Source organism: Nannospalax galili, unplaced genomic scaffold (assembly GCF_000622305.1).
Source record: "Nannospalax galili isolate Female #2095 unplaced genomic scaffold, S.galili_v1.0 scaffold330, whole genome shotgun sequence".
Taxonomy (NCBI): Eukaryota; Metazoa; Chordata; class Mammalia; order Rodentia; family Spalacidae; genus Nannospalax; species Nannospalax galili.
In genome coordinates, this window is record NW_008329640.1 from 2,396,417 (window position 1) to 2,420,576 (window position 24,160).

The window sequence follows — 24,160 nt, forward strand, 5'->3', positions numbered from 1 at the left end:
TATCTCCCCCCCTCCTTTTTGTCTAAAACCTATAAAAGGCTCCACTCTCCCTTACTCTGGGCTCTCAGCACAGATCCGTTGAGTTGGTGAGATCTGAGAGCCCGAGCTTAAGCCCGAATAAACCACAAACCTTTGCTTTTGCATTTTGGTGTGTTGGGTTCTCGGTGGTCTCTTTGGGGTCCAGTGGATGGGGTACAACAGGATTAAACTTAGGTTATCAGTCCTGGCAGTAAGGCCTTCACTCACAGAGTCATGTACCCACAGTAGATTAGTTTTGCAGATTTGCTTCTTAATTATGTTGTACGAAAACTGATATTCAAGTCAGTTGCTATTCTCTATACACTCCAAGGACAATGAGGGATCATCATGGTGCAAATGCCTCCTACGGTATGGCTCTGTGGAAAATGAGAATGGGCTGCAGGAATGCTTTTTCATCCCTTTCTTTCAACCTTACATACCGGCTCTTGCTATGCATCACTGATTTCCCACATTAATTATTATAACGTTGTCCTCAGTGGCCTCTTTCGTCTCTCATTACCATGGAAACCCAGTCTGTCTCAAACTGTCTTTTTTGCCTGTCTCTTGACCCAGGCACTCTATTTAAGTCCTCCTTCAGCTCTAAATTGTCAGCTGAATTAAATCTATGCTCCTTGGTCATGATTTCTGGCACCTTCTCTAATTTGCTCTTTTTTTTTTTTTTTCTGGCTTTTTGAGACAGGGTCTCCCTGTAGCTCCAGCTGTCCTTGAACTCACTATTGTAGATCAGGCTGGCCTCAAACTCACAAAGAGCAGCCTGCCTCTGCCTCCCAAGTGCTGGGATTAAAGGCGTGCACCACCACGCCCGGCTAATTTGGTCCTTTTTTAAAAAATATTTTATTTATTATTTTTATTTTATGTGTATGGGTATATTGCCTGCATGTAGGTAAGTGCACCCGTGTCGTGCAATGGTCACAGAGGACAGAAGAGGCTGTCAGATCCCCTGGAACTGGAATTAGGACAGTTGTTAGCTGCCATGTGGGTGCTGGGATTTGAACCTGGGTCTTCTGCAAGAACAGTGTTCTTATTCGCTGAGCCATCTCTCCAACCCCCTAATTTGCTCCTTTTTAAAATCTTTTTAGAAATATTACATTCCCACAGCACAGTTTAAAGCAGATCACTGTTAACCCAAACATTAATTGCAAGAATATATTTGCACAGAACTTTAGAGTTAAGGATAAACATATTTTCCTCTATCACTGTTACAGGCTTTTTTTCTTTTTTTTTTAAGACAGGATGTCCCCATAGCCCCAGTTGCTGTAGACGAAGTAGACCAGACTGGCCTTGAACTCACTGAGATCTGCCTGCCTCTGTCCCTCAAATGCACCACCACGCCCAGCTATTTTGTAACATCAGTAATCGGATATACTCAGAGACCTTCTCCCCTGTAAAGTCTACATATGTAACAAATTTCTTTTGTTCGGCAAGTTGCTGTTGGATCTCCTCCCTGGTTTTTCCAGCAGCAGCGAGTGGCCAGCTAGAATCTAATTGAAAGAACTACAAATCCCGGAGGGCGTTTCGCCGTGACGCCTGCGCAATGAACACTCCTTCCTTTCTGTTCCTCGTCTCCGGGAAAAACTAGACAGCGACGGCTTGCGCCGCCGGAAGAAGCTGAAGAAAATGGCGCTCACCAGGTGGGTTGTTGATTTGGGTCTTCCATGGAAGGGTCTTGGAGTATCTGTTTTGTTTTCTCTGTCCGCACAGTGTGGGCAGTGACCTGGCCTGGAGTGCAGAAGAGACCTGGGCTCAGACCGTGACTAGGCGCTCCCGCCCGCTTCCGTGGCGAGTAGGCCCGAAGCCGGGGATTTTCCTAAGTGGCATTTCGGGTTGAGTTCGCTCGGTCCCCGGGGCTCTCCCTCAATCTGTTTTGTTTTCTCTGTCCGCACAGTGTGGGCAGTGACCTGGCCTGGAGTGCAGAAGAGACCTGGGCTCAGACCGTGACTAGGCGCTCCCGCCCGCTTCCGTGGCGAGTAGGCCCGAAGCCGGGGATTTTCCTAAGTGGCATTTCGGGTTGAGTTCGCTCGGTCCCCGGGGCTCTCCCTCATCCGCGCCGTGCCCTCGCGCCGAGGAGCTCACGTGTGTTTGGCGTAAGCTTCGGGCAGCTTTGGAGAGCGCTGCGCCGACCCCGGATCCGGCGGAAGCGATGCACCGCGCAAGGCTCGTTTATCCCGGCTGAGCGAAGCGTGCGAGCCTTCCAGCCAGTTGTCTGTTGTTCTTTCCCCAACGACTCTCTTCCGAAACAAAGATTTCTGGGGGGAAAAGAGAGAGAGAGAGGGAGAGATGGGGGTGTCCCGGACCCGAGCGAAGATTTTAAATTGGCATCCGTAGTGGCTGCTGTTTACTAATGTGTGCCGCTGCTCCGCGCTTCAACTTTGGACCTCAGAATTTCTTTTATAGATAGAACCACCTCCGATTTTTGCTTTTCCGGGTTGCCATGGTTACTGTATGTCAAGCACTCCCAGCCTTTAAGAAAAAGATGCTAAATGGAGATTTCAAAATGTTGCATAACCCTAGCCCGCTCCCTAGCTGGTCCAAGTGGAAAAACTTTCCATGCGAACTCAGCAGGAAAAGTCTGATGTTAGAGTGTGAAGAAAGTAATCGTTTTAGGTTACCAGCTTGTACCCGCTTAACACACCTCATTCTCTGTTTTTTCCTGGTTTGTAACTATATGAATCCTAAAACATGTTTTGGTCACAGAAAGTACTGTTCATTGTCTTTGTCTACAGGTTGTGTATATAGGATATGTGTTTTCTGCTGCTGGGATGATGGACTAGGAGATACACAGATAGAAAACAGAGCTCACCCATTGTAGCACCGGCCTTTAATCCCAGCACCCAGGAGGCAGAGGCAGGTGGATCGCTGAGTCTGAGGGTAGCTGGGTCTTTAGTTTCAGGCCAGCCAGGGCTACATAGTAAGACCCTGTCTTAAAAAAAAAAAAAAGGCAAAGAAAACACAAAAGCACTGTCCTGGTTGTGGAGGAAAAGGTGGAATTTGAAATGGATGCACAGGAACAGTGGCAGGAATATGGTGGGTATTGTACTTAACATAGCAGTGCCAAAATGGAGTCTCAAAATGGCTAGTCTTGGGGACTACTTTTTTTTTTTTTTGGTCTTTTTGAGACAGGGTCTCAAATAAAAAGGAAGCAAACATTTTAAACATATCCCACCTACAGTCATTTCAGAGCTGTGTAGCCCCATCTGGCCTAGAACTTGCTATGTAGACCAGGCTGGCCTCGAACTTGGAGACCCATATACCTCTGCCTCCCAAGTGTTGGGATTAAAGGTGTGTGACATAGCCTGATATTTTTACGTCCCTGAGTAATTTTTCCTTTCCACGAATAAGAAAATGATTAATACTGAATGATTCCATTAATCATTAAAAATCCTGCTCTCGGGGCTGGAGAGATGGCTCAGCAGTTAAGAACACTGAATGTTCTTGCAGAAGACCTGGGTTCAAATCCCAGCACCCATATGGCAGCTAACAATTCTCTGTAACTCCAGTTCCAGGGGATCCAAGGATCTGACAGCCTCTTCTGTTCTCCTCGGGCATTGCACAACACAGGTGCATTTACCTAAATGCAGGCAATACACATATACAGATAAAAATAATAAAATACATATTAAAAAAAAACCCTGCTCCCCATTGATCAAAGGAAAATCATCTGACAGCTGAATTGCAGCAGTCAAATGTAGGTTGTTTTTTAATTCTGACTTTTCTTTTCCATAGCTTTTTACCTGCGCCGACTCAGCTCTCTCAGGACCAACTTGAAGCTGAGGAAAAAGCAAGATCTCAGAGATCACGGCAGACCTCACTGGTCTCCTCGAGAAGAGAGCCTCCCCCATACGGGTACCGGAAAGGATGGATACCTCGCTTGTTAGAGGTGAACCTGGACTGACATTTATTATTATATGCTTGTAAAATCCACTTAAGCCCTAGAGTGTGATTATTAACATCAGTGTGATGAAAATGGTCCTAAATTCTGGAGGCTGGAGAGATGGCTCGGCAGTTGGGAGCACTGGCTGCTCTTGCAGAGGACCCACATTCAATTCCCAGCACCCACATGGTGGCTAACAACCATCTGTAACTCCAGGAATCCAATGCCTTCTTTTGACCTCTGTGGGCATTGCACAACTCGGGTGCACTTACACACATGCAGGCAATACATTCATACACATAAAATAATAAAAAAAAATTTTTTTTGAAAAATGGTCCTAAGTTATTAAAAACACCTTCCTTCAGAATATTTTTTTCTTATCACTGGTTTGTGGTCATCAGGAAATCATCATTTTGCTTCTTGTTATGTCAAAGTATTAAAGTTGTAGACTTGTACAGGTAAACTTGTACTAACATACCCTTTTACAAAAATAGGAACTACACATAAACAATGATGAGACAGTAAGAGGGATCAGTTGGCTCATCAGCACATGGTGCCACAAAACCTAAGAAGATCAGAGTTTCCTTTCCAGAACTCAGTCGGAAGGAGAGAACCAGCTCCTTCCCGTTTTCTCCACACACATCCCCACTTACATATCACATACATGTACTAACAATAAATGAAATGAGGCCAGGTATGGTGGCACACGCCTTTAATCCCAGCACTCCAGAGGCAGAGGCAGGGGGATCTCCTTGAGTTCCAGGCCAGCCTGGTCTACATAGTGAGTTTTAGGTCAGCTGGGGCTACAGGGAGACTCTGTCTCAAAAAAAAAAAAAGAAAAATTAAAATGAAATTTAAAAATTCTTTTAAAGCAGGGAACAGAGTGGTTCTTCCGTTTGCAATATATCCATTTCTCCCAACAACAGAAACAATACTATGACATAACCAGTAGTAGCTACTTTTCTGGTTTATTTCTCTTCATTTGCTTTTTTAAAAAATATTTTTATTTTATGTGTATAAGGGTATTGCCTGCATGTATGTAAGTGTGCCCATGCTGTGCGATGCCCATGGAGGTCAGAAGTGGGCATATGATCCCCTGGAACTGGAGTTACAGGTGGTTGTTAGCTGCCATCTGGGTGCTGGGAATCGAACCTGAGTCCTCTGCAAGAGCAGCCAGTGCTCTTAACTGCTGAGCCATCTCCGGCCCCTCTCTCTCTTATTTTTATCACAAGAACCTCAGTTCAGTTGAAAAGAAAGGAAAGGTAGGATGACTCATTTCTGGGTCTTTTTTGATCTTGCTTACTTGCTTCTTCAAACAGTGAATGAATGATATTAATAAGATATGATTCTAAGAAAATTTCCTTACATTTCTGCTCCTAAGTATAGCTCTATCTGATCCTCTGTATGTCTGTGTGCACATGCTAAAACTAGAACTTTGCTTTGTACTAGACATTCTGTTAGTTTCTTCTACCACATATATTCCATGCCATAGCCTAGAAGGCCCTTGATGAATTATTCCTCTGCCCATGCAACCTTGATGTCATTGCCTTTGTCCTCCAAAAGTGCATATATCCAGTAGACTAAGCTTCATTTTTATAGAAGGGCTTTCATGCTTGATGTTCGCTTGACTTAGAAAATGTTCCCCTCTGGAGCTAGGGTCATGGCTCAGTGGTTAAGAGCCATTACTGCTCTTCTAGAGGATCTGAGCTCAATTCCCATCACCTACACTGGGCATTGTACAGTGGCCTGTAACTTTTTTTTTTTTTTTTTTTTTTTTTTTTGTCTTTTTGAGACAGGGTCTCCCTGTAGTCCCTGCTGGCCTAAACTCACTGTGTAGACCAGGCTGGTCTTGAACGCACAGAGATCCACCTGCTTCGGCCTCCTCAGTGCTGGGATTAAAGGTGTGCACCACCACTCGTGGCATGTAACTCTTATCTTCATGGGATCCAGTGACTGCTGCTGCCTTCTGCAGACCCTGCACATACATGGCATGCACACATGTATGCCCACACACAAATTAAATAAATAAATAAATAAACAAACAAACAAGTATAAATCTTACCCCCAAACACACAAAGAAAATGCTCCCTTGGGGCTTTCCTTGATTGCCTTCTCCTCATTGAGGATTTCATCCATTTTATTTCTTTCCAGAGATATCCCAGACACTTTTGAAAGTAGCACCTCTTCCCAGGCCCTGTAGGACTACAACCAAAGATTGTGTTTTTATCTCTTTCTCTATTAAGTGTCAACTCCGCAAGAGCAGGTCCTCAGTTTCCTTAATTGCTGTATCATTAACATCTAGCATAGATTCAGTATTACATTTTGTAGGAATACATCTTGAGTCCCCACTTACTGCTAAATCTTGTTTTTTATTTCTTTACTTTTGATATACAGGATTTTGGAGATGGAGGTGCTTTTCCAGAAATCCATGTGGCCCAGTATCCACTGGATATGGGGCGAAAGAGAAAAATGTCAAATGCACTGGCCATTCAGGTGGATCCTGAAGGGAAAATTAAATATGATGCAATTGCTCGACAAGGACAGTCAAAAGACAAGGTAGTCCCTCATTGGTCTTTTCTTCTTGTTGATAACTATTTTGTGACTTTTTACTAAATTTTGTGGAAATGATAAATCCCTTGTGATTTGGGTTGAAACTGGTGGGAGAGCACCTCCTTCCCAACACAGGGAGGGAGCGCACCTTCTTCCCAGCACAAGAAGGGAGAGCACCTGCTTCCCAACACAAGGTGGGAGAGCACCTACTTCCCAGCACAAGGAGGGAGAGCACCTGCTTCACAAGCACAAGGCCCTGGGCTTGACCCCAGCACCAGAAGGAAAGTAGCTACTCAGTGTAATTAGATTAACATCAATGACCTGTCTGTTCCCCACAAATTGATAATAGCTGCTTTGAGTGGCGGGAAGGGGTAGGGGTAGGGGTAGGACAGTGTGTTTTGTTGTTCTTTCAGAATATTTACATAGATGCATACCTTATCTACTTTCTGTGTGTGGTGCTAGGGATCCAGTGTCTACAGTATATTTGTGTGTATGCTAAGCTTGGGCTGTAGCACTGTGTATCCTCAGCTCCTGTTTTAATCGATCATTTGGATATAACACAAACTCCTTTGTCTCAGATTAAACAAAAACTAGCATTTGCCATCTAGATTTTGGATCTTTTTTTGGTCTTTTTGAGACAGGGTCTCCCTGTGGCTCCAGCTGTCCTGGGACGGAGATCTACCTGCCTCTGTCCCACAAGTGTTGGGACTGACAGCATGCACCAACCGCACCCGGCAGGAACTATTTTTAAGAAGGCTTACTTTCTGGGTTTGGGGGGTTTTGTTTGGTTGGTTTGGTTTGGCTGTTTTGTTTTTTCTCCCTGGTAAATAAGATAGAAGCACAACATTTCTTTAGGCTTGATAATATAGGAAGAATACTTTCAAGCCTTTGGTAGTCTTTACTCTCCCAGACTGTTCCATTTAACCCTCTAAACTCGTTAGCAGCCTATCTTTTGTTGCTGCAGCATAGCTGTTGAGCCTTTACAAAAATGCAGTCGTTCTATTTTGTGTCTCCTGTTTGCTCCCTGTTCCCACATCCTCAGCCAAACTGAAATCCATGCTCCTCTCCATCCTGTCACACCCTAAACAGGGGATGCTCCAATTGCTTTAGTATACAAATGGAAGACTATGTCAGCTCTTATCCTGCCTTTGTCTTTTGCCTCCTCTTTAATGAAGATTCTCATCAGTAATATAGGTATAATAATTCTATAAACCTCATGGGTGAATATCAAGGTGAAATTAGTCTAGATCTCACACACACACAACCACCCAGTGTCATGCAATAACTATGAGCTGTTGATATTCTTACTGTTGTAGTAGGGGAGACATAGTAAACAAGCACGCTGTAAATAATGCTTTGAAGACAGTAGACAAAGTGCTGTGGTGCAGAATGACTAGGTCTGGAGGGGCTGCTACTTTAACCAGGGCAGACGGCCCAGTGCAGGCCCTATGATCTGGAACACAGATTAAGAGCTTCTTGAAGAAGCGAGAGCAGCACTGTACAAAGCCTCATAATTGGCGGACAGCAGATGTTCAGGGCACAGAAGATTGTGTGCCTGAAGCATAAGTGAGGAAGTGAGGAGGAAGGGGAGGTTGGACTCTAGGCAAAGCCAGGTAGAGGAAGTGAGTCCTAAAGCTGTCTCTTGTTCTGTTTGCATCAGGAAATTGAGATGACTATGCATTTTCTTCAAATTATTTTAAGAAATATCGTGTGAGAGAATGCAATTGATGTAAGGTTTTAGCTTCCCGTGGTCAGTACTTTTCCATAGGAAAAATTTGAAGATGGAGTCCCATCTCTCCTAGTCATAAGTTATCCTTTTTATGTTATATGTCAAAGAATTTCTAGATAAAGTGTAAAATCTAAATATTTATTATCAAGTTTCTGGGTTTGTTCTATGCTTTGGGAGGGGTGGTGGACAGGGCTTCACCGTGTAGCCCTGGAATTCGCTATATAGACCAGGCTGGCCTGGAATTCACAGAGCTTCACCTGCCTCCTCCTGTGTATGCAGATTAAAGGCATGTACCACCATGCATGGCTTTTCTTCCTCTTTAAAATCTGCCATGTAAGTTTTGGTGAAAATACTTGGCAAACATAGATGACAGGAGAGTTAGTAATCTGTGCTTCAAGGGCCTATCACATCAGAATCACCCTAAGAGAAACCATGTTGGACCCAATAGCACTCATGACATAGACCTAAATTTAAGTACAGAGTAAGTACATATTGGAATGCTTAGATTTTAATTGTCAGCTTGCCACAGCCTGGAATTCCTTGGCCTCAGACATGTCTGTGAGGGATTGTCTTCTTTGTTCATTGATTTAGGAAGACAAAGCCCATAGTCAGTAGCACATTCCCTAGGCAGAGTCCTGCGCTATATGGGACAGGAGAAAGCAGGAGGAGAGCAAGCAGCAAAGACCCATTGGCTTCTGATCTTGATGGGGAAGTAATGTGACTAGCCACTTCAGTTCCTGCCTTGACATCCCCAAGTAATAGGCTGTGACATAGAATTGAATGTAGTATGACTTCTTCCCTAAGTTGCATCTGGCACAGCAAAAGAATGAAATTAGAATGCGTATATAAATGTGTTTTGTCTTTTCCTCGTTTTTATTTTTGTCTTTTTTCAAATTTATGTGTATGAGTGTATTGCCTGTATGAAGTGAGTGTACATGTGTGTGCACTGCCTGCAGAGCATAAAGGGACATCAGATCCCTTGGAAATGGAGTTATGGATGGGTTGTGTGGGTGCTGGGAACTGAAACTGGGTCCTGTAGAATAGCATCCAGTGCTCTTAACCGCTGAGTCAGCTCTCCAGTTCCCTATTTTTGTCTTATAGAAGAATACAGTCGTTTTGTTTTCCCTATTTTTGTCTTATAGAAGAATACAGTCGTTTTGTTTTTTTTTTTCCATTATAACACATGTTCATTTTCTTAGTCTGTGAATAGAATTGATCCCAGAAAACAGAAACATTATGAATAGGATGAGAGCAATGAATTTTTCTAGGCCCAGTGAATTTGGAAATTATTTGGTAACCCGACTTAAATTCTGAGGAGTTTTTAATCCAAGGTAATGGTCCTACAGGCAGTTTACATCGTCATTGATTTCAAGTCCTAGTGAGCCTCAAAAATAGATTTTGTTGTGCTCACTTCAGCAGCACATATACTAAAATTGGAACGATATAGAGATTAGCATGGCCTCTGTGCAAGGATGACACATAAATTAGTGAAGCATTCCATACTTTTTAAAAAAAATAGATTTTTGTTGGCACAGATTATTTGGATACTGGTTTGATTAGAAGATCTCAAATAATTTACATGCGTGGGATCAGAGAACATTATTAACTTATAATCAGAGCAGCAATATCCATATATATTTTAAGCTTCTCTAGTTTTAAGATCTAAACAACAGAAGTGTACTCTCTGTGTGTGAGTCTGCTGAAAGACATGTGTTTGGACATTTTAGGTCATTTATAGCAAGTATACTGACCTGGTTCCAAAGGAGGTTATGAATGCAGATGACCCGGACCTGCAAAGACCGGATGAAGAAGCTATTAGAGAGGTAACTGGGAATTGAGACATATTTCATATCCTTCCTTTATCTTTATTAACATCCAAATCACTCAACATGATGTTTCTTATTTCAGATAACAGAGAAGACAAGGGTAGCCTTAGAGAAATCTGTATCACAGAAGGTTGCTGCAGCCATGCCAGTTCGAGCAGCTGACAAGCTGGCCCCTGCTCAGTACATCCGGTAAGAACCCTGCCAGAAGTCATGTTTTCATTTCTGACTGGATGATTGGGATTGATAACTCTCAGCCTGCATGGTCAGTTATAAATGTATCATCTTAAATGATTTTTGAATGAAACCTTTTGACTTTTTGCGGGATACTGAAAGAAATTTGTTTTCTAATTTTATGTACATGTGTGGTTTGCCTGCATGTATGTGAGTACATACGTGCAGTGCCTATGGAGGCCAGCAGAGGGCATTGGATCCCCTAGAATTAGAGTTATAGAGAGTTGTTACCCACCATGTGGGTACTGAGAACTAAACCCATGTCCTCTGCAAGAGCAGACTTCACTGCTGTGCCATCTCTCTAGCTCCTGAAGGGGATTTTTATAAAGGACCCAGTTCAAGATGTTAGCTGTTGTAGGGGCTGGAGAGATGGCTCAGCAGCTAAGAGCACTAATTGCTCTTGCAGAGGACCCAGGTTTGAGTCCCAGCACCCACGTGGTGACTATGAATCATCCTTAACTCCAGTTCCAGGGAAATCCGAAGCCCTCTTCTGACCTCTTCTGCATTGCACGACATGGGTGCACTCACATACGGCAATACACTCATACACATAAAATAAAAATAATAAATAAAATATTTTTTTAAAAAGATGTTAGCCATTGTGGTCCTCAAAGGGTTTTTCTGTTTTTAGCAATCGTTAATCGTGACCCAAGCACTGCCTATGCTCCTGGCTTTGAAGTAACTTTTATATGTTGATGCACTAAATTTAAAACTTGGAGTAGGTGCCATTATTTCCCTGTCTCACAGAGAAGGAAACAGGCATAGAAATGCTAAGTGTCTGCCTGGCAGTAACTAAGAACTGTCAGAGGCAGGATCCAAACACAGGCCACTGGATGTAGATTCTACCAGTACAACCGCTTCTTTTTTTTAACTATTTTATGTGTATGAAGAATTTTGCTTGGGTGTATGTGAATGCACCCATATCATGCAAAACCCATAGAGTCCAGAAGAGGGTATCAGATCCCCTGGAACTGGAGTTTCTGGTAGTTTGCAGCCGCCATGTGGGTGCTGGGAATCAAACCCGGGTCCTCTGCAAGAGCAGTCAGTGCTCTTAACTGCTGAGCCCATCTCTCTAGCCCCAGTTTCCAATTATATTTAACAAACATGTTTATAATGCTGCTAAATTTTGAGGGCCTACACTTAACTAAATCTTTCTGAGGATGGATTTGAATCTAGATGTTAAGGGAAAATTCAGAGCTAATGGGACTTCTGCCACAATTTTCCACAACTTATAAAAAATAGGTACTGTCTTTCTGCCTCCTTTCTGTGAAACTGAATGATTGTATCCTTCAGGTACAAAAGGATGTGGAAGGAATTCACTAAGCACTATGTTCACATTTTACCTGTGATTCATAATTTCTGTTAGTTTTCTGATCTCCATTTCTATCTGCCCAGCCTAAATGTTTGGTTATTTTCTGTCAGTATTTGGTGAAAGGAATTGAAGATGTAGACACTTGGGATTATAGTAAACGATAAATGCCTACTTACACGGTTTTACTGATTATACCTTTCATTTCCATATATTTTCTTCAGATACACACCATCACAGCAAGGAGTGGCTTTCAACTCTGGAGCCAAACAAAGGGTTATTCGTATGGTGGAAATGCAGAAAGATCCAATGGAGCCTCCAAGGTTCAAGTAAGTAGCTGGGTTCATGAGGGTGAACTGCTCTTCTTGAAGTGTTAAACAAGAAGTGCCATACACATGTTCATCAACAGGTGAACGGATAAATAAACGGAGACATCAGCACATGGAATCCTGTTGTGCCATGGAAAAGAATAAACTGATACAGTATCATAGATGAGTCTGAGAGTGTTTATGCTGTGTGAAAGAAGCCAGACAGAAAGAAGCAGTACAAGGTTACGATTCCATTTATATGAAACTCTTAGAAAATGGGGCCAACAAGGCTCAGAGGGAGACGGTGCTGCTGCCGAGCCTGATGACTGCAGTTCAATCCCCTGGGACTCAGGTGGTATTATAAGGAGAACCCACTGCTGCAGAGTTTTTCTCTGAGCCTAACACTAACCAGGGCATGTGCGCATACACATTAAATAAATACGTGCATAATGGAATAAAGACAAACCTCTAAACATGCAATTTTACCTTTAGTTTAGGTGGTAGTTCTGTAGTTACCTGTGGAGAAAGTAGGAACAGAGAAGAAAAGGGAGAGCCAGGAGGAGCAGGCAAGGGCTGCAGAGGTTGGGGTTCATGAGTCTGTTCGTGTCTGTGATCACCAGATAATCAGATGGTGCACTCTGTGTTTAGTGCGTTGCGAGTCAGTTAATCTCTATAAGTGGATTGCTCTGTGCAGTAGTAATGTGGGTGAGGAGTGACAGCCACATAAACCCGTGAAGCCAGGCGTTAGGTGTGTCATGAGCATTCATTACAGTCGATTTTAGTCTAATGTGTTACAATGAAAAGGGAAAAGGAAGGGAAGACTTAAAAATTAATAACTAAAAGTTAAGAAAATACGTGACTGATTTTTTTTTTTTTTTTTTTTTTTTTTTTTTTTTTTTTTTTTTTTAAAAAAATACTTGATTTATTTTCAGGATTAATAAGAAAATTCCCCGGGGACCACCTTCTCCTCCTGCACCTGTAATGCATTCTCCTAGTCGAAAGGTATTCCGTGCTATAATTAATCTTTTTTTAATTTTATAAATACCCTTGTGCCTGGAGAGATGGCTCCAGGGTAGTTAACTTGGCTGCTCTTGGGGAGGGCCCAGGTTCGTATCCCAGCACCCACGTAACAACTAACCTTGTACCTCCTGTTCCAGGGATCCAAAATGCCTTCTTCTGTCCTCCAGCCATTGCACAACAGGGGTGCCCTCACATGCATGCAGGCAATATACTCATACACATAAAAAAAATTAATGATATAAAAGTAAATGCCCTCCTTGCCTATAGGTACAAGTCACCACCCTGATTAAATGTTCTTTTTTAATTTGTTTTATAAGATCAAATAGGACCTAGTTTAGATTCCAGAGAGTTCATGAGAGTGCATGTAAGGTAGTAGCTATTTTATCACCAGTAGCTTGGCCTCTGCGTTCAGTGGGATGGACAAGATCTGTTTCACATGAAGAACATCATAATTCTAAGAAACAAGTACCCAGGTTCCTCAGGTCACTATCCCTTATCTGAATGGCTTTTTAGGTCTTTTGTATTTATCATGTCATTCCCCTCCAAGTCCTACCCCTTTTGAAGAATAGGAAAGTGGGAGTCAGCATTCATAACCATTTCTGAATTCTTTTCCATTTGTTTCATTAGCTTAAGTTATTGTAGGACTCTATGATAAGGGAACCTAGTGTGAACTGCTTGCAAAACAAATGGAATTTTTCCATGACAAAGTCTTTTTGTATGTCAGTGTTTATAGAGCTTTCTTTGAGAAAGATTGCAGGTGGGTTTTGAGCTAGGCTGTAAGCCTCAAGTGTCTCTTCTTTCTCCTGTTTCTCAGATGACTGTGAAGGAACAACAGGAATGGAAGATTCCTCCTTGTATTTCTAACTGGAAGAACGCAAAGGTAAAACGAAGTTGTCACAAAGTCAGTCTGTTAGCGTAGTCTGCTGGGATGTGCTGGGAAGGAGTTGACACCTGACCAACTTTACTAGAAACCTGAGCACCTCACTTGGCTAAAAGTTTACATTAAGGAACACCAAGAGTTAAGGGTTTGGCTCAGTGGAAGAATGGAAGTTCTGCTTGTGTGAGACCCTCGTTTTGATCCCTAGCACTACCAAAAAATGAAGAGACAACTTTATGAGTCTCTAAGGGAATGTCAGTATATCAAGCATTTGAGTAGCATGCTGAGTTCTCAGCTATCGGGAGCAAATAGGAACAAACAGTGCAAAATACCCTACTAATTGAAGATGGTCAGTCATTGAACTTCAGAGGTCAAATATCTACGTAAAATTTTTTCCAGAAGAAATGAAACCAGCCTAAACAATAGGTATTTAGGAATTTCCATTGCTTTAATTGTCCAACTATTCACCTGTGCTTAATATTGCAGTTTATGTCACCAGGAATAGTGTCCCAGCACTGGTGAAGCAGAAGCAGGAGGGTAGCAGGTTCAAGGCTAGCTTGCACTACAGAGTGAGGTCTTGTCTAAAATATATTTTAAAATTTACATGTCTCACATAATTGCCAGAGTTTCTAGAAGTCAATAAGAATCTGTAGAATTTGGGATGCGTTTCCTAATTCCTATTCCCTGTGTTCCCTGAATCCTATTTCATGATTCCTTTGGGTGGTTGAAGGCAGCCACTTTGAACCCTGTATTAAATTTAGCTTGTTCTTTGGAGGAACTTAGATATTCATCCTCCAGCATAAAGGTTCCTGGCTAGTCCCATTTGGGTTTATTAGTGTGTATGTGTGTAACCCTGAGATATGTAATATTGTCTTTTTATTTTTCTGTTTGTTTGAAGGATTCTTTTTAGATGGGGAGTCTGTTATTTTGGTTTTGGTTTTAGGGGTCAGAGTCTCACTTTCTAGCCTAGGCTAACCTGGAACTTGCTATGTGGGCCTATCTGGGCCTAAATTTATGATTCTCCTGGGTCTCCCTCCCATGTGCTAGGATTATAGGCATGCACACCACACCTGGCTAGCACCATTTTATATTAGGAGATGAAGCACTGAAAATGACTTGGAGAAATAAAACCTAAGCCTGAAAGTTTCATGGGCATTTAGGTACATTCTGTGGATTATAGCAGTTTGTGCTACGTTATGACTGTTGGTTTTAGACCTAAGACAGCGATTTACCTATTGGACAGTGATTTTTTTCTTTTTCTTTTTTTTTTTTTTTTTTTACTAAAATGTACCGTTATTAATACACTAATCATTTTTCTAAAGCTTGGGTTTCTCAAATCATATTGATGGAGTTCAAATCTACTTCTTCCCCTTACTAACTGTATGGACTCTGTGCCATTACCTAAGCTTTCTGCCTCACTGTCTTCCTCTGAAATGCAGAACAATGTGTTACTGACTTTACTTTATGAAACTATTATGATTAAAACTAAACTTGTATTAAAAAATGTAACTTCAAGTGGTGTTTTTTTTGTTTTGGTCTTTTTGAAACAGGGTCTCCCTGTAGCCCCCAGCTCACCTGAAACTCATGTAGACCAGACTGGCCTTGAACTCATAGAGATCTGCCTGCCTCTGCCTCCCAGGTGCTGGGACTATAGGCGTGTGCCACCACACCTGGCTTCAAGTGGTTTTTAAAAAGGGCATGTTTTAGGTTGATTTAATGTAATTATTGTAGCTGTGCTGTGAAGATATTTTCTTTCTGATTTCACCTTAGGGTTACACAATTCCATTAGATAAACGGCTAGCTGCTGACGGAAGAGGACTTCAGACGGTACACATAAACGAGAACTTTGCCAAACTGGCTGAAGCTCTCTACATTGCTGATCGGAAGGTTGGTCTGTTACAGTTTGCTCTTGATCATTTGTGAGCTCATTCCTGTTTACCTAAGGTACTGTTCATTTTGCAATAGTGCTGAGTATCTAGAGAGACTAGTGTGTCTGTGCTGATGGTATCAGGTGCTAGTTGTATAATGGGCCCAGTCTTTCTAGACTTAACACACCCCACACCAGTGATGATCCACCTTCTTAATGACTTGCCAGAATAAGGCTTTCCTAGGCTGGTCCCATTTTTGTCAGGATTGCTAGGTTCTGTTGTACTGTTCATGATTTTCCTCCCTTTTTGATGTAGCTGTCCTCCAAAAGAACTGTTGTAGGGATAGGTAGGTAAATATTCTGAGGTGCAGCCAAACTTTCTCTTAAGCTGGAGTCATATATAAATTTTTTGTGGGTTTTGGATTTTCCTTTGCTTTGTTTTGTTTTTGAGACAAGATCTGAGTTTGTAGCTGAGACTGGCCTGGAACTCAGCAATCCTCGGCCTCCTGAGTGGTCAGATTGCAGGTGTGCACCAACATGCCTGGCTACATTTACTTATAGTTTGTTCTGTTTTGTTTTGTTTTTGAGACAGGATTACCCTGTAGTCTCAGCTGGTCTGGAACTCATTATGTGTAGACCAGGCTGGCCTGGAACTCAGAGATCCTGATACAGGATTGATTACCCTGTAGTCTCAGCTGGCCTGGAACTCGCAGAGATCTGCCTGTCTCTGCCTCCAGAGTGGACTGCCACCATGCCCAGCTCTAGTCTGGTTTTGAACTCACCAGCTCAGGTGATCTTCCAGCCTTGGTTCTGAGTGCTGGGATTATAGGCACATGCTGTTGTGCTCAGCCAATTTTTCATGTAGATTTTTACTGAGAAAGCATTAAAACTTCTTGACTTATAAAATTGACTGGAGTCCCTAGAGTTACAAGCATGAAAACATTCCCCAGAGTGAAAGCTAACCTTACAAAGTCTTCCAGGCAGAGCTCTTTATCTGTCTTTCAAAAGCAATACATAAGAATCCTCTTTGCTTTTACATGCCTGACTTTAGTAGGGCATTAGAAGGAGCTGTGTTTACCTCATGATGTATTCCTCTTAACATCTCTCTTTACCAAACAGGCTCGTGAAGCTGTGGAAATGCGGGCCCAAGTGGAGAGAAAGATGGCGCAAAAAGAAAAGGAGAAACACGAAGAGAAACTTAGGGAAATGGCCCAGAAAGCCAGAGAGAGGAGAGCTGGGATTAAAACCCATGTGGAAAAAGGTACGACGTTCTCATTGTGGAATTTTCTCTTGAACAATATTTATATCATTTTAGAAAGACTCTGTGTGTGGCTGTGTTTCACAACATAGAAAAATATGAATACAGGCAGGGCGTGGTGGCACAGGCCTTTAATCCCAGCACTCAGGAGGCAGAGGTAGGCGGATCTCTGAATTGAAGTTCAGACTGGTCTACTTAGTGAGTTCCAGGCCATCCTGTCTCACAAAAAGAATACATATATGATGTAGATATGTATAAGTAAAACATGTATCAGATACAAGGTAAAGTTGAAATTGACTCTTCCATATTACCCTATCGAAAATTTAAAAGCACATATTTAAAGGTGGTATTCAGTGTGGGACTGTACTAGAACTTCTTAGTTTTGAGCAACATATACTTGGTCCTGTTGCCTTAGACTACATCTACAGACTGAACCAGTTGTGGACTGAAAGTATCTGGGGGGAAGAAATTAGCACCTCCACCAAAATTTTAGCACCCCTTCCCTGCCATTTTACCCTAAACAACGTGACGTATCAAGTGTGTATACAGCAGCTGCTTTGTTCTGGGTGTTATAAATGAAGGTGGTAGAAAGATGTGGGAGGGCAGGAAAGTGATATGCAAATGATACTCCATTTTATCTAAGGGACTTAACATCTGCACATCAGTGTGTCTGGGCCGTGTGGGCCAAAAACCAAGTCCTAGTGGATATTGAGGGTGTGTGCGTGTATGTGTGTGTGTGTGTATGTGGATGGATGGATAGATTTTTTTTTTTGGTCTTTTTGAGACAGGGTCTCCTTATAGCCCCAGCTGTTATGAAACTCACTGTGTAGATGAGGCTGGCCTTGAACTTGCAGAGATCCACCTGCCTCTGCCTCCTGAGTGCTAGAATTAAAACCTTGCACCACCACACCTGGCATGATTTATTTATTTTTACTTTATGTGTATGGTGAGCTTGCCTGAATGTATCTAAGTGTGCGTCTGTTGTGCAGTGCACTGGGAGGCCAGAAGAGAGGGTCAGATCCCCTGGAACTGGAATTATAGGTAGATGTTAGCTGCCATGTGGGTGCTGGGAACCAAACCTGGATCCTCTGCAAGAGCAGCCAGTGATCTTAACCTCTGAGCTACTGCTCCAGCCCCTCAATTTTGCAGTTTTGTTTTGTTTTAGTCTTTTTGAGACAGGGTCTCCCTGTAGCCCCAGCTGACCTGAACTCACTAAGTAGACCAGGCTGGCCTCAAACTCACAAGGATCCACCTGCCTATGCCTCCCAAGTGCTGGGATTAAAGGCGTGCACCACCACGCCCGGCAGTTTTGCAGTTTTAAGGTAGTAGTTTGAACTTCAAATGGCAAGGGAAAGAATCATGGTTTTTAAGCACTGGCATTTCCAGCTTTATTGAGCAAATAAAAATTGAATATATGTATATATTTAAATTGCACAGTGTAGTATTTTGTGGTGTTCTTGGGACAAGGTTTCACTGTATTGCCCAGGCTGCTTTTGAACACCCTGGGCTCAAGTTTTCCTTGTGCCTTATTTTCCAGTAGCTGGGACAATGTGTGGGCCTGGTGGTGTTCCCAAACTAATTCTTTAAGGTGCTGTTTCAGAAGGGGTGGGAGGTTGGTTTGACTTGGTTTGGTTTTAGGTATGGTGGATTGAACCCAGGGTCCCTACACATGTTTTACCACTGAATTATACCCCTAGTCCAATATGATGCTTTGATACAAATATATATCATGGAATCTACCACTATCAAGCTAATTAGCATGTCACTTTATAGTCTCTTTAGGAAGTTTTGATGAAAATGGAAATCTCAGCAAGTATCAACTATACAGTGCATTATTGTTGACTGCAGTGACTATACTGCTGTACATTAGATACCCAGAACGTTATTACCTGGAATCAGTGAAACTTTGAACCTTAGACCAGCCTTTCCCCAATTTTTTTTTTTTAATGTGTATGCATGTATTGCCTGCATGTAGGTAAGTGCACCCGTGTCGTGTCTTGCAATGCCTGCGGAGGACAGAAGAGGCTATTGTATCCCCTGGAACTGGAGTTACAGACAGTTGTTAGCTGCCATGTGGGTGCTGGGATTCAAACCCAGGGCTTCTGCAAGAACAAGTCAGTGTTCTTAACCGCTGAGCCATCTCTTCAGCCCCATCCTGGAATATTTTTTAAAGATTACTCTCGCTAGTATTAAAAATAGAAGACTTAAAACCTGGGATTTGTAGAGGAAGGAGAGTCAGAAGTTCAAGGTCATTCTTAGCTATACAGGGAATTTTTGATCCACTACATGAGACTCTGTCTCAGTAAAAGAAACAAGGTAGAGAGCTGGTTCACTTCACCAAGTGTTTGCTTGATTCTCAAGAACTCATGCTTAAAAAAAAAAAAAGCCAGGTGATGGCTCTAGCCTACATGGCAAGCTACAGGAGTGACAGATCCTGTCTCAAAAAAAGGTAGAGAGGGGCTGGAGCATTGGCTCAGCTGTTACAAGTATATACTGCCATTTCCATTCAGTTCCCAGCTTTCGTATCTGGCTCACAATCCCTGCAACTTCAGCTCTAAGGGGATCCAGTGCTGCCTCTGGCCTCTGAGGGCACTTACACTCACATGCACATTACCCACACACGGGTACATAATTAAAAATAAAATAAATCTTTTTGTTTAAAGGGACCTCAGGTTGGAGAGATGGCTCAACAATTAAGAGCACTGGCTGCTTTTATAGATGACGTGGGTTTCATTCCCAGCATACATTTGGCAGCTAACACCCATCCATCCATCATTCTAGTTCCAGGGGATCTGACTCCCTCTTCTGGCCTCTGTGGGCATTGCACAAATGTGGTACACATATCCGTGTAGGCAAAACATGCATGCACCTATCTCTCTACCTCCATGGTATGATTTTTTTTTTTTTGGTCTTTTTGAGACCGGGTCTCCCTGTAGCCCCAGGTGGCCTGGAACTCACTGTGTAGACTAGGCTGGCCTTGAACTCACAGAGATTCGCCTGCCTCTGTCTCCCAAGTGCTAGGACTAAAGGCATAGGCACTACACCTGGCCAGATGGTATGATTTTTAAAAACAATTTAATTTCCTTCATCACCTGCCTACTTGAGTGTCTCTCCACATCAGTCCAACTTTCTTTGATGCATTTAAAGTAGGTTGAGAATAGCAGTACTTGATATGTCAGCTGCACGTATGAGTCCACAGTCTAAAATTAGTAGACTCAAATTAACTGCAAGTAAGGTTATAAAGGCCGAATGTGACTACAAAGAAATGGTGATATAGACCTGTAATCTCAGCAGTAGGGAGACGGAGGCAGGAAGATCCATAATTTGAGGCTAGCTGGGGCTGTGTCGTGATACCGTCAAAAAAAGAAAAGGAAGGAAATGAAAGCTTCTAAAGTTAAGGAGTAGTCTTGTTTGAATATTCGTGGATAATGCAGTGATGAAGTCATTTTCAACTGTATCCACAGAGGATGGAGAGGCACGGGAAAGGGATGAAATCCGGCACGATAGGCGAAAGGAGAGGCAGCACGACCGGAATCTCTCCAGAGCAGCTCCCGATAAGAGGTAGGCTGCTGCTTGACATAAGAGAAACATTTTGGGGCCTAAGAGTTTGTCAACTAAGATCAATTTTGCTTTTTCTCTTTTTCTTCCTTAGCTTGATAGTAACTTAGCACTTAGTTTTGTTGCACTGCATACTTTGTGTTGAATTGACTGTCCCCGGAAGGAACCTTTTCTTCCATCACCCTCCCTGTCCAGTTAGTTAGAATGAAGACTGATGGGGATATGGAAAAGGGAATCCAGGTCGTGTCTGTGAAAAAGTTGTAGAGAATCAAGCTGTTCCGGTCTGTGCTCATCCTACGTGAAATGGTGAGGTAAACTGGAAATAAGCTGCCATGACTTAGACATCCTTTCCTGTGCAGAATGCTGTGCCAAGCACAATGGGTAGAAGCGCAGGTTTTGGAAGAAGATTCTGAGCTGTCATGAGCAGTTTGTCTTAAGTTTCAGGACAGAGCTATTTTACGACATAATTTGGAAATGTTTGCAAATATAAAATGGTATAAAACAAACCAAATAAATGTATGGGGACATAAAGGAGGAATGGGGGAAGTTTCTTTCACCAAATTTCACCAAGGGCTGAGAACTGCAATGGTTGAAAGTAAAGGAGATGCTGTCACACAAAGGTAGAAGTCTGGGTGGGGATTAAATGCAAATGTGAGACATTTCTTCCCCTGTGAGCAATTTTCCATGCTCTGATCATCACAGCGCACAGTTTGAAGTTACATCCCAAATCCTACCTGCTGCTGTGGTTCCTTGTTCACTAGTGTATTTCACCTCCCTGGATAATTGTAGAGAAGTAGTAGACTGAATTCAGAGCTGGGTAAGCCTACAGTACTGAAGAGGAGTGAAGTATGAGTGTGTTCAATTCATGATACTCTTAGTTTGAACTTCCTAAATTGTAAAGTTAAAATGCTCTGCACAGAAATTGGGCCCTTAGAAACCAGTAAAATTGCTTAGAGAATTAATAGCACAGAAAAGCTGTTGAATCAAGTGTATGAATGGTGGGGGGCCCGCACAGGCCTTTAATCCCAGCACTCAGGAGGCAGAGGCAGAGGCAGGCGGATCTCTAAGTTCAAGTCCAGCCTGGTCTACATATTGAGTTCGAGGCCAGCTGGGGCTACAGGGAGACCCTGTCTCAAAAAGACCCAAAAAAGAAAAAAGCTTTTGACTTATAATTAGATGAAAATAAAATTGTATAGAAACCATTTTAAGACATATCTAGTAATGGTGATGACAGTTACCATGGTTTCATTGAGATGTGGATGGCGTTGATACTGAAACAGCAGAGGAATTAATTGCTCTCAGAAGTCTACAGAGTAATCCAGTCATTGTCGTGTTTTCCTCAAAATCCTAGTAGGATAAAAATTTCTAACTGCAGTTAGGTTCTAGCTTACTGAAAATGGTCGATTCATTTAATCCATCAATTTGCATCCAAAAGCCAGTCTCTGGAGTGTTTTTTTGAGTCAATAGGTCTTTATTGTATAATGCCACCTACACACACACACACACACACACACACGCACACGCACACGCACACGCACACACCCGCTAACGGTGCCTCTGAAGTGCTGAAAGGTGAATGTACGATATCAGGGAATATGGGTTCATGAGACAGAAACGTGGCACAGTGTAACATTCATTTCCTCTGCTTCTGAGAATGCATGTATTTAAATTGCATCTATTCATCTTATCTGTAAAGTGTGCTCAGTTAATGACATTGTATTTCAAATAGATCAAAACTGCAGAGAAATGAAAATCGAGACATCAGTGAAGTTATTGCTCTTGGTGTGCCCAATCCCCGAACTTCCAATGAAGTCCAGTATGACCAAAGGCTCTTCAATCAGTCCAAGGTACATGGATTTTAGGAACAGCTTGTGTGTTGATAGAATCCCTGTTCTCAGGGTAAAGAAATTTATATAGGAAAGCTTGGGATGGAAGCCCATACCTGTAATTCACGTGGGCGGCTGGGGCAGGAGGATTGTGGTGAGTTGAAGGCCAGCCTAAACCTAGAATACTTCTGTGACCTTTTACAGTTGGCTGCAATTTGAAATGCTAGTAGGAAATGAAAGAAATAAGGTGACAAAATTGGATCCTGCTACATCTTTTTTCTAAAATAGAGCTAGTTTCTAATAAAAATACCTCATGTGATATTTGTTATTGATCCTTGGGGAAATTTTTTTTTAGTGCTGTGGTATTTTTCTTATCTACTATGAAATAGGAATTTATTTAGCCTGAGCAAAAAAGAGAGATGAAAGTTCCATCCTTTTTGTTTTTTGGGGACACCATCTCCCTGTAGCCCCAGCTGGCCTGGAGCTGGACATGTAGAACAGGCTGAGCTTGAATTCAGAGGTCCCCCTGCCCCTTCCTCTGCCTCTGCCTCCTGAGTGTTGGAATTAAAGGTGTGTGGCACCACTCTGGGCTATGAGTATATATTTTGAAGACCGTCATAATCTTAAAGCATTTAAAAGTTGGATGAAAACTTTTAAGATTTTCATTGAGAGCCTTTATTTTGTGCTATAATAGTGATGTTGTCAGACAGATAAGGTAACATTATTTCTTAGTATCTCTCACAGTTTTTTTAACTAAAAAAAGTTATTTTTATGAGTTTGGCTTCCATTTATGTGGGTGTACCCATGTGGGCAATGCCTGCAGAAGTCAAGAGGACATCAAGTCCACAGGAACTGGAGTTTCAGATGGTTGTGAGCCACCATGTGGGTGCTGGAAACTGAACCTGAGTCCTTGCTCTTACTTAACCACAGAGCCATTTCTCCAGCTCACACTTTTAAACTTTAATGAATACCTTAATTTACTCTAAATCTCTGGCTAAGGACCCAAATATTACAGGTACAAATTTATGTGCCTTATAGATGAAGACCTTTTTTAATGTTTCCATTGAGATTTTTGAAAATGAGTTATAACCATGAAGTGTTTATTCACTATTATTCAGATTCAACTTTTAATGCATAATGTACACATCTTTATTTAATGTTATTTTTCACAGGGTATGGACAGTGGATTTGCAGGTGGAGAAGATGAAATTTACAATGTTTATGATCAAGCTTGGAGAGGTGGTAAAGATATGGCCCAGAGTATTTATAGGCCCAGTAAAAATCTGGACAAGGACATGTATGGTGACGACCTGGAAGCCAGAATAAAGACCAACAGGTACCAAGGCAGGTAATTGCTTATCAGTACGTAGACCAGTAAACAGAAGTACTTTATGGCCTCTCTCTTCTTTGTCGCCTAGATTTGTTCCTGATAAGGAGTTTTCTGGTTCAGACCGTAGACAGAGAGGCAGAGAAGGACCAGTCCAATTTGAGGAAGATCCTTTTGGTTTGGACAAGTTTTTGGAAGAAGCCAAACAGCATGGTGGCTCTAAAAGACCCTCAGATAGCAGTCGCCCCAAAGAACATGAGCATGAAGGCAAGAAGAGGAGGAAGGAGTAGACTCTCCAGAGCAAATGAACTATTCACAACCCTAATGATGCAAGTCATTGGGAAACCCTTTGTAAATGATCAGGATAAAAACCAAATCTGAGTGCCAGATCTCAGTGCTACTTTTTATTCTGGGGATTAAATATTCTACTTTGAACTTTATTTTTTATTTATTTAGTATTTATTATTTTTGTTTTATGTGTATGAGTGTATTGCTTGCATGTAGATAGGTATACCCTTGTCATGCAATGCCCACAGAGGTCAGAAGAGGGTGACAGATCAAATA

The 24,160-nt window shown here is 42.2% G+C and overlaps 1 protein-coding gene and 1 non-coding gene across 2 annotated transcripts; both read left to right on the forward strand.

Moving 5' to 3' along the window:
* Window positions 1–1,385: 1,385 nt before the first annotated feature.
* Window positions 1,386–23,985, forward strand: LOC103739468 (SNW domain-containing protein 1). The gene is made up of 14 exons (XM_008839891.3): window positions 1,386–1,670; window positions 3,763–3,916; window positions 6,305–6,466; window positions 9,917–10,012; window positions 10,098–10,204; window positions 11,780–11,884; window positions 12,796–12,865; window positions 13,698–13,763; window positions 15,531–15,647; window positions 16,747–16,888; window positions 20,350–20,446; window positions 22,173–22,290; window positions 23,442–23,605; window positions 23,688–23,985. Exons 1-14 carry the CDS (start codon window positions 1,657–1,659, stop codon window positions 23,884–23,886), a joined length of 1,611 nt encoding a protein of 536 aa, XP_008838113.1. The 5' UTR covers window positions 1,386–1,656; the 3' UTR covers window positions 23,887–23,985.
* Window positions 9,593–9,696, forward strand: LOC115071610. Its single transcript, XR_003850719.1, has one exon. It is a non-coding gene; the product is annotated as a U6 spliceosomal RNA (small nuclear RNA).
* Window positions 23,986–24,160: the final 175 nt, after the last annotated feature.